This window comes from Myripristis murdjan, chromosome 3, assembly GCF_902150065.1.
Source record: "Myripristis murdjan chromosome 3, fMyrMur1.1, whole genome shotgun sequence".
In the NCBI taxonomy this organism is placed as follows: domain Eukaryota; kingdom Metazoa; phylum Chordata; class Actinopteri; order Holocentriformes; family Holocentridae; genus Myripristis; species Myripristis murdjan.
Window position 1 is genome coordinate 31,309,794 of NC_043982.1, and position 11,069 is coordinate 31,320,862.

Below are 11,069 nucleotides of genomic sequence, written 5' to 3' on the forward strand. Positions count from 1 at the left end.
TCAAAAGTAAAAAATAATGGTAATTGCCCATCACAAGTTACCAGAGACCAAAGTAGCATCTTAAAATTGCTTACTCAGTCTGATCAGTGGCCAAAACCCTTAAGTTTTGATTGTGTAATTGCATGAAGCTGAGAAAAGACTAATTGATTTAATTTGAAAAAAGAAGGCAAATATTAATAAACTTAATCAGTTATCCAAATTATAATCTTTTTATTTCATGTCAGTCCACAAATGGATTGACTGTTTCAGCAGCAGACCAACTGATGAGCCTCTCACGGTGTCATTACACAAACTCCACATCTCAGGATTTAGACTTACCTGGGAAACAATCACATATAGATTTTCACTCTATTTACTTCTGTCTCATCTAATTTTAGCGACACTGTATGTGGCACATGCATCTCTCTCACTGAAAAACCAAACTGGGAGTGGCACTGCCCAGCTATATAAGGAATTAATTAGCAACGACAACAGCATGGCTTTGTGTTTTGGTTTTGTGTATCTCATGAATGAGCAACTCGGTCTGCTCTTAAACATCGCTGTGAAACAACCTCACATGACTTCTACTTCAGAGTATCTTAAATAGTGACAGCTTCCTGCACTAGAGGGTGTGAATTAAAATTTCAACTAATAAAACCTTCACAAATCTTTATATTCCCTCTCTCATCCACCTTTCCCTTCCAATAAAACTGTTTCTCTCCCAAGCTGATATCCTATTGGTTTGCACTTGTGAATGATCCTTCCCTGCACCACGTCCTGCCTAAACATCCTGCAAATTTGATCTTACACAGCTCAACAGTAAGGAGTTCTACAACCACAACTTTCCCCATGCTTGTTCATGTTTACCATTAAATATGTTTTTGCTTTTGCTACTCATAGAAACGAAACAATGTCTGCTGCTTGCTTCCCTTAAAAAGGGAACGGAGAGAAGTAGAGTTGTTCAGTTCTCTTTGCATATTTAGAGCAGCAATGGATGTTAATCTACACTGCTGCCACCTGTAGTGCAGCGCCACAACCCACCAAAAGTGAACATTTTCAATTACACTGTATATTAGGCTGACTGACCTGATGTGACATTAAATCCACTCTTTGCTGAGTCAGAGTGTGCTGCAGCTGCATACTTCTTTGATGATGGCTGCACATTTGCTGATGGCTGCCCAGAATTATTTTGTGGTTTCTTCCTTCATATGCTTGAAGTGTAAGTGTGGAAAGGCTGGTGGGGAAAAATGTGTAAATAAATAAATTAAAGAAGCAACACAGTGACTTTAAGGTATTTTTTTTATTATTATTATTTGGAAGCCTAAATGGGTTAGCTCTAGCGGTGCTCCGATCAGCAGGGCAGAGGGAGGCTCCCTCTCAAACACACAACCCACAAACCTCACTAAAAACACAAAAACCAAAAAGCTGACATCATTAGACAAAAAAGACAAAAAAAATAACATTTCGTTTTTCTTTTTAGATGACTGAGGTGCATGTGCGTCAGGATTAGGAACCAAGTTGAGCCTCGCCCCGTAAAGCAAAACTAGCAAACAAAGGTTACAGGTTAAATGACTTACATCTATTTGTCAACTACTCATGCATTCCCCATTTAGTTCAAATGGAAAAAAAAAAGCTGAATGATTTCAACATAAAATAAATTAAAAGAAAATAAAAAGTTTGACTGTGTAAAAACACTAATCATACCAAGTAGACACATTTTTTTGAGAAGCAGGTGGTAATAGTTTGAACCATCCATATTCAAAATCAGCAACATAAACATGGCTATCGCATTGCAAGGGGAAAAAAAGGTTTCTATCAGTGAAAAGTAGACAAATATGAAAGTGTATACACTGTTACACCCAAACACCTACATACAGTGCCAAGCAGACCACTGCCAGGCTACAAGACCGGGAGGGGAAATGAAGGACGTGTACGGCTCACTTTTACAGCTGTGTTTCACCTGCTGTGTGCATTTAAATACATGATGTTCACTAAAGTCCAGGTAACCAGTGAGCTACTGGATTCCACTGTGACCAGTTTAAATCCTGGAGGCGATCAGCAGTAACATTTAAGGGGCCAGGTCATCATCCATCAGAGGGTGTAATCCCACAGTCAGACAGCAGGGCGGCTCTGGACATCTCTGGCTTCCTCTACTAAGGCACCGACAGTCACTCAGTGGGGTTTCTCATTTCTGATCAACCCGTCATTTCACATTGTTCAACATGTCTTTGCTTTCTCTGTAAAGCCTGTTCAAAATTGTTTTTGGAAATACATGGTGTTGACCTGAAGATGAGGGAATAGCTCGCTCTCCTTTCTCCGCTAGTGTGGCAGCAACATGTGAGTGGATTGTCAAAACAAAATAAAGTAAAATAAAATGCTGAGAGACGATTATAACAGTCAGTCACCAAAACTGTCCAGTTTCATAGAGGGCATGTCTACATGTTGGCGCTAATAATCACTTGCGATTGGTCCTGATTCTTGAGTCTGGAGTACCATTGGCTGGGTGACCGGAGGCGGGCCATCAGGAAGCGATAACCTGGACGTAGTTGGCAGGGTAGAGGCCAACCTGGCCGCTGGTCAGCTGTCCTTTACACCAGCCCTGCTCATCCTCCTCCCCCAGCTTCAGCAACTCCTCTCCTGGAGGGGCAAAGAAGTTCACTTTATCTCTGTTAAAACACACTGCATGCATTGCAAGTGGCATAAAGAACTAATTCTGTATTTTAAAAAAATAATGATCTGAATAAGAACCAGAGGGGACAGCCTGCTCCAGCTGGTGTGTTAGCTGGTCCTGGTTTAGGCAAAGCAGAGCTGAGCCGGGCTAAGCTTTCCAACTTAAGGCACCTTGATACACAGACCCTTCCCTGTGGTGTTTGACCCCCCGCAGGGGATGAGCTAAAGCTTCAACATGTAAACCAGGTCAGGACATGAGCAGAAAACTCCCTGCAGCCTGGTTTCCTCTGCAGGGCCACACAGGTCCAGTCTGGGAATGGGAGGAACCTTGTATTCATTTGTGATTTAGTCGTGGAGATCGCCAGCACAGTTTTTCTGCCCGGCTAGCAGACAGCAGAGGTCATGTCCGTCCGTCTGTCTGACTGCGCACACATTCATGCTCCCCAGAGGATTAACCCCGCCAATTTTAGTGATCTCAAATTTGGTGACCCCCATACTTCAAATAGTGGACCATTTTCTATGAAATTTGTCATCTGTGCCTAATGATGTCATTACTTTTCTTTGAGGGTAAAAAAATATATTATATTGGAAAAAAAGGATCATCAATGACTACTTTTCAACCAAAAATCTGCTGACAATATCAGCACTGTTTGTGAATGAACTGTATCTCTTATTCAGTATGTGACTTGTGTGATGTGTAACAATAAAAAAACAAAAGTCTCTGGTCTCTAGCACTCGGCTCTATTGAGGTTACAGTGGGTGGAAAAAAAATCCACCTTGCTGCTGGAAATATCTCAAGTTAACATACAGTTTAACTTCTAACTCTGGTCAAAGTGTTTATCTGCACCAACAGCAGGCACTGTATTTGTTACAGTAACAGCATATTTACGTCTATAATGCAACTACATCCCACCACAGCCCAGTGCTTTATCAACCAACAAAGCACTGACGCAGATTACACACACTTACCTGACAGACCAATGAGCTATATGAGTTTGGAATGAGAGATTATTCTACCATAATCTCTAAAATTAAGAGGAACCACATGAAAGCATTCTTGTTACTTAAACTGTTTTTGAATGCCAAAACAGGTAGATCAACATTCAAAACTGATACAGTTTCCAGGAAGAAGGCACTTGTGAGCCACATGCCTAAGCGGGTTCAGTATTACTAAAGAAAATAATAAAAAACATGAGATGTACACATGCTCGCTCTGGTTTCTACTAAATTACTAAAAAGGCAAACTGAGATAGCAATGTAGTCCTTCAAATAAAAGCATCCATCTTCAACTATCGGTTTTAGTGTAAAATTAAAGGAATAATTCTCTCAAAACAATCACATTTTGTGATTACGTACTCCCACTGAAACAGGTGAAGTCTGTCTGACAATATGACAAAGCACAACCTCATGGCTTCACTTCAGCTGTTTCTTCAGAGTTCAAAAAAGCTAAGGAAAATACCCATAATTACCATAAAACAAAAAAAGTAAGTTATTTATTCCTCTAACACATTCGGAAATTGAACAAGAATCGACCATTTACATTGAAGATGGAACTGAAATGCTTTTATTTGCTACTCAGCAAGCAGAGAGAATGTCAAGCTTGTCATGCATCATTATTTTGTCTTAATTATATTTCAGGTTAATTTATAATTATGCTATTCATCCACCAGGTTACATCAGAACGAGGCATGACCTCGTGTGTTACGTGCATGTTCACAGTGCATAGTTTTGTTTTATTGCATTACATAAGAGTATCCATGTGAGCTTGATGGGGTGTGTTTGTGTGTGTAATTGTACGCGTGTGTAATTGTGTGTGGTGGTTTTTGAGTTATGAAAGTGATGCACCATAAGTGAACAGCTACAACACACTGTTTTCAACCTATCAGACTGAAAGTTTATGTATTAACTTTGACTGACAACATTTTTTGTTGAAGTTATAACTGTGGTCGAATGAGCTACCATTTCATAAAAATGTGCAAATTGGTTGCAAAATGGGCAAACTGAAACAGCAAGTTTTTTTGTTTCATTCTCATGAAACAACTTTCAAAGTTTTGCAAATTATTACTTATATTGTAAAAAATAACCCATAAAAAAGAAAAAGCGGGTTACATTTAGTGACCATATCTATGGTAATTTGGTTAAAATTTAAAAACAAACATTTTGGGTCAGTCACAGGTAAACTATCATCTTAAGAAAATGGCAATTTTAGGATATGTGCTTGATGTACTTGGTGCAACTGACATAAAAATGTATAAACCAATATTTTCAATGTCATTTTGATGACTGCTTTGCACATTTTATGGAATGACAGGGGTTAAAAAAAGATGCTGTCTCAAAACAGACCGACTGTGGTTCCTCACCTAACAAGCATTAGTAAGAGTTAATACCTGCTTTGAAGCTGAGCTCATCGGACTCCTGGCCCGTGTAATCATAGAGCGCTCGGACGCGCACCCCCTCTACCTGCTCCTCCTCGTCCTCCACCTCCCCCACCCCGTTGACTGCCAGCACCTTCTTTGGGCTCTCCTCGTCTGACCAGTCTGATGAATAGTCTTTCACCCTGCAGAGCACAGAGACACGGGGATGGAAGGTCGCTTGCCACACACACAGTAACATTTGAATACCTCAGATCCACTGCCTGCATGAGTGAGTGTGTTTTACATTTAACACGCAGCTGCTGACATGTTTCTATGATCAAGGATACACACTGTCAGTGTTGCAGAGAGTAAATTGTTAATGAGTACGACAAGTAAAATTGGTCATTGTGAAGAATGACTCATTCCAGAGTGTTAAACTGTTGATGCTCTAATCTGTAAGAAGTGTTTCAGTTTTATAAGCCTAACTGCTCCATCTACTGTTGGCTAGTTGGAGCTGTAATTGTGCATCAGATCTGATGTTTGTAAAGGTTTATTCTGCAAAGTAGCCATTAACTACAGCCATCAGATAAATGCAGTGGAGTAAAGGGTACATTTTCCTTTTAAATGTTGTGCAGTGAAGTCTCATAAAGCAAAAAATACTCCAGTAGAGTGTCAGAACCTCAAAACTGTACTGTAACACTACTCAGTTAACTACTTACAGTAAGTAAGCAGAACACGGCTTTGACCGGCCACTAGGGGGCAGATCTATGAGTGAGTGTGTTACCATGAAATGTTTAAATGTATATTTAATTTGGTTGGTATTATAAAATTGTTGTTTCAGTTTCAGTTTAGTTTTAGTAAGTTGTTTAGTGTGGCCTTGGTGGCAATTTTAATGTTGGTAGGGACTTTGTATATAATTCCAATAGGAATTATGTAAAACAGTCATTTTTTTTATAATCTTTTTTTAAAAAGCAATTTAGAACCACATCAAAATTTTCTGCCGAAAATTAATTTTATTTTTTAACCTTGAACATACAGAAAAATTGGCATTTCATGTATATTTTCATTATATTTCATCTTGATTTTACATGTTGACAGGCTTGTTTGTTTAATTTTGGGGATTGTCAGGATTGTTTAATTTTTAATTTTAATTTTTATTTCGGTTAATGACAATAGCTTTTAACACCCACATTTTGTCTTTTGTTTTTTTGATAAAGTTTATGATAACAAACTTTAGTTCAACAGACTTTGGCAGGTGAAACTAATAATTTCAGGCAGTGGACACACACACACACACACACACACACACACACAGTATTTCAACAGCTTGTTACACACCAAGCCATCCACACTACAATCAAATCAGGAATCAGCTTCCTCTTGTGGCTGATGAAATAAATTTTCTGCAAATCTTTAACTCCAAGGTTAAACTATAGTTGTGTTTCCTATTTTGTTTCATCTGTTTATTCTTATGTACTTATCACTTCTGTATTTTGTTGCATGACTGTCCACGGCCTGGCCAGAACAAGAGCTACCTCTTCTCCTACCTTAGTTTCTTATCTTTAGCTTTGACAGCACTAATACTGGATGCCTCACTGTCTGCTATACGAGTGTGTATGTGGTGAAACACGTCTCCTTGGGGTGTGTGGATAATGCATTATATGGTGCCAAGTATTTCTAACTAGATCATATAAGGTGAGGTTGGCCTTTCATCAGTTCAGTGATTCAGCGTTGTTGTGTAAACCGCACTCTATTTGCTCCTCCAGGTCTTCCAGCAAGTTGTTCATCTATCAGCGTAAAGCTCTGTGTTAGGACTTTACAGCAGGAAGTTTGAGGTTGTGGAACGAAACAAAGTGGAATGCTGCATGACGCAGACTGACGTGTGTGCATGTGTGTGTGCTGAAATTCGATCTTTATGTGTCACCATGACTGTCTTTGTCTCATTTGCTGTTTCATTTTGTCCTCGCACCTTGTGCACTCTCAGCAGTCTCTGACTCAGCTCACAAACGCTCTCTCCCCTTTGATTTTGTTTTTTCCCCAAGTAAGGTTTTTCTTGGGAGTATTTCTTGTCCTCACTGAGGGTCTAAGGTTGGTTGTGTCAGGCAGACTTGACTTGGCTCAGCTGGGTGATCAGTAAACCGGTTATGCTGTTTTGAGCTTCGAGCTGTGTTTTGTTTGATGGTGTTTCATTTTCCTGCGTAGTGCACTGCATCACTTTGCTTTGTGACAGACAGTTGATTAGTTCAATCCAGATACGGCCTTCCTCTGTAAATTTCTCTGAGACATGGTCAGTGATCCAGGGCTGTATAAATAAACTCGACTTGGTCTCTAATTTAATGACAGAGCTGAGGTGCTGTGGGGGCCTACCAGCTGCAGCCTGACCTGGCAAAGAAGAGCTCATTTCCATTATCAACCACCAGGGGGCAGCAGTGACAGGGAGACAATATTGCAACAGTTCCACAGGCCTCATGAATTTAATGACATCTGTTATTAACAAAGCATTACTCTATTCATTACAACACAGATGATTTCACCCCCTCATTGTTTCATAATGAAAGCTTTTAGATATTAACAATATCCCACAATGAGATTTAATGTTGCCCCTCTAATCAGTTTTGTGTGCCACTTTCACAAAGGAGGATTTCTCTTTAAGGACTTTGGATTAGTTAAGCCAAGTACTGTGGCACAAATGTGCCTGCAGCTGCATCAGCCATCGACTTGTAACCAAATACTTTGGGAGTCAGTCAATACAGTCCCCACGGCCAGAAAGAGTCACTGAATTTCTGGCTTATGATTTCTGAGAAATAAAACTGCCAACGGGGGTTTGAATAATCTCTAAATCAAAGTTGCGAGTTGGCAACAGTGCCCAGAGATAGACACACACGCGCGCGCACACACACACACACACACACTGAGTCAGCTTTCTAGCTACTAATTAGTGTGTAGCAAGGTAGGTACAGGATGTTAACTCCTCAGGGTGGCTAGACAAACACACACACACACACACACACACACACACACACACACACATATATACACAGGTAGGGAGATAATTGTAATAGTCTAGTCTAAACCGCCCACAGGTAGACGCTAATTTAAAACCTCACAAAAACAAGCATGTACACAAGCGTGCAAACACAACTACAGCCCTGATCTGCTGTTTTGTTTTGTTTTTTTTTAATCTAAGCAGTGCATGTGTGTGCGTGTGTTTACATCGCGCATGGGTGGACACACACATATATACACACACCTAGTATTTTAGCTAGATCATAAAGGGGAGTTCAGCTTTTCATCAGTTCAGTGAACTAATTTTATGTTGCTGTGTAAACCGCACTCTATTTGCTCTATCAAATCGACGCTGTGTGCTAACAGGTGTTTTACAAAAGGACTTCACTGCTGGAGGAGAGCAGGTGGAAGTTTGAAGTTGAGGAACAAAACGAAGTGAAATGCAGACTGACAGGGTGGTCTGAGGCGTCCTACCTGCCGGTGTCCTGGTTGTTGGGGCTGGGCGGGACCTCCTCTCCCCCTGCTGAGACGATGTTGGTGAGGGTCACCACGTTCTCCTCTGCATGGCCCCCCCTCTCCTTCCTGCTGATGGAGCGGCTGGCGTCTGGAGACCACTCCTACACACACAAAAATGTATAGACTGAACATATTATGGATGGCACGTGTCATGCATTCAGGTATTAAGACTTATTATATTTAGACTGACCACCATGCATTTGTGAAACACTACAATAAATTCTGAAAGGAGTTTGTAAAGGCCAAAGATCGGAAATGTTGTCTAACCCACATATGATGATGTGATCATTCAAACTGAAAATACATCCCCCTCTTCCCCTTGGCACTTTTAACATTTAACCCCATCAGACCACACCCGGACAAAACAAAAACACAGGCTACCCTTCCCCACACAAACACACTCCCTACTCCCACACTCTAGCCATATCCATTCAAACACACCTCTGACATAATAACAGGGCGCTGACAGACAGAGGTGGCTACGGATATAGTTACTGCTTTTGCAGGGTTTGACTGGAGCATAGAAGCTCCAGAGATACAGGCTGTTTGTGTGTGTGTGTGTGTGTGTGTGTGTGTGTGTGTGCGCGCTGGGAGACAATAGCTCTCTGTTTGCGTGTCAGCAGCACTGTGGGAATGCCAGGAGATTCCTTAGAGGACAGAGGAGATCCACTTCTTTCTGCCAAATTTTCTCTCTTTCTCTCTCTCTCTCTCATACTCTCTCTATATCTCTCTCTCACTCTGTCTCTTTCTCATATCCATCCAGTCCTTGCTATCTTGGTGTTGCTTTCTCTGTCAGAACAGATCAGCTTTTCCCATGGAGGCCGAGGCTCCTGAAATGGTCGCAGAGGATAATTCCACTTTTGTTAACAGGGGGATCTTATGATTCTGTGGCCAGAGCGCTGCATGATCCAGTTAAAAGCTGCTAATGCTACATCAATGGCAAGCCTAAGGACACATAACTTAAAACAACAGTAATTCTTTATTTTTAACTAAACGCTCCACCCAAACTTAAGATTTTACCCAACATATGAGACAAAAGGCTGGATTATGCTGTTGTTCATATAAGTCTGAGGACACCATACAGTTCAGTTTAATCTGAGCTATAGATTATTCTGAGGCCAACGAGCATCCTGACTAGGTTCCTACTACATGTGAAAAGCTGTGGAATTACGGTTTAAGCTATTTGCACTATTTCATTTGGAAAGGCACTGTTCGTCTTTACCTGAACAAATGGACTGAACTAACGGAGGAAATGTTCCAGAGTTCAATTAAACCAATCCAACACTCTTAACAAGTTAGCAGCTGGTAGAGAGCAGACCACCACTGGGGTCGCAGCTGGAACTAACAGCCCTGTTTGTGCTATGCCTCACCCCCTTTTATTCTTTATTTAGATCCCAATTTTGTACTTTTGGCAATGCTGTTGCCATTCAGACAAATCAGCATGGAGAGTTGGTCAGTGCTGCCATGACCCTTGAGCAGCCACTCCAGCAGGTTTCATGATGTTAAATGGGTGCATTTAAAAATTTGAGTTAAGCCCTGCCCACTGCAACACCTCCTTCAGGCTGATTGGCCAAACCTTCCCACCAAAGATGAATGAGACAGGGCCAGTCTAAAGTTGCCAGAGGTAATAATCTCAACTGTGATTTTTTTTTATTTATTTTTTTTTTATATCGTCTCCAAGTTGTGTGCATAACATGGCAACTAAAAATATGAAGATTTGAACATCTCAGTCACCTGAAAACTTTTTGCGGGACTGTCACAGTATCTGGAGTAGGCCTACTGTTTGTCTTTTGTATAATTTGTAATGTGAGGATCTCGTATCACAAAGCACCAGGTCAGGAACAATACACACACAAAAAAATCAAGGGGCAGCTTGGGAGGAACACATACAGCTGATTATATCTCTATTATCATTTAACAATTCAGTCTGCAAACCTTTTCAAAGACACTAAACAATACGCTCCAGGGATCACAATCCCTCCCTTACTCTGAGAAGGCAGCAAGGAGTGATGAGGTTGTGGAAATGCCCACATGTAACTGAACACAATTTACCGTAACATCCTTGTTCCAGATTCACAAAGGCTCATAAAACCATGTAAATTTAAATTGTCTTGGACAGACTTTAGCATATGAGAGGGGATACAGCCATATCAGCATGAAAATCAACACCACCCTCTGAATAACAAGCAGTTGCTTCTTGCAGCGAGCTGCTTATTTGACTTGACTGTAGGAATGGCATCAGGTGTCAACCTGACAAACTTGGCCAACCCTCAGCGTGTTGAGTCAAATTCAGAAAACAACCCCTCTGGAAATTAACTGACTGGATGCCATAAAATTTCCTTTTGGGCTTGGTGCATGAGGACACCCTGGTAATATTTATTAAACAACAGCCCATCAGGGACCTCTAGTGATTTGTAATAATTGAGGAGGTTGTCTTTGATCTTAATCCCATGCAAATTAGCCATGTCTGTAATTTGTAAAGTTAAAATTCAAGTGCAAATTACTTGGGCAAATTTGAGCAAACACAGAGGACCATCTGATAAT

General features: G+C 40.8%; 1 protein-coding gene across 3 annotated transcripts in view; it reads right to left on the reverse strand.

Annotated features, from left to right (window-relative positions):
- Nucleotides 1-1,260: 1,260 nt before the first annotated feature.
- Nucleotides 1,261-11,069, reverse strand: part of pacsin3 (protein kinase C and casein kinase substrate in neurons 3) — a 35,427-nt gene continuing 25,618 nt past the window's right edge. For all 3 annotated transcript variants that reach the window (XM_030077833.1, XM_030077825.1, XM_030077842.1), the window contains 3 exons: nucleotides 8,484-8,626; nucleotides 5,037-5,206; nucleotides 1,261-2,616 (listed from right to left, as the gene is read on the reverse strand). In XM_030077833.1, coding sequence (XP_029933693.1) covers nucleotides 2,501-2,616; nucleotides 5,037-5,206; nucleotides 8,484-8,626 — 429 coding nt within the window. In that variant the 3' untranslated portion in view covers nucleotides 1,261-2,500. The remainder of the gene's footprint in view (nucleotides 2,617-5,036; nucleotides 5,207-8,483; nucleotides 8,627-11,069) is intronic.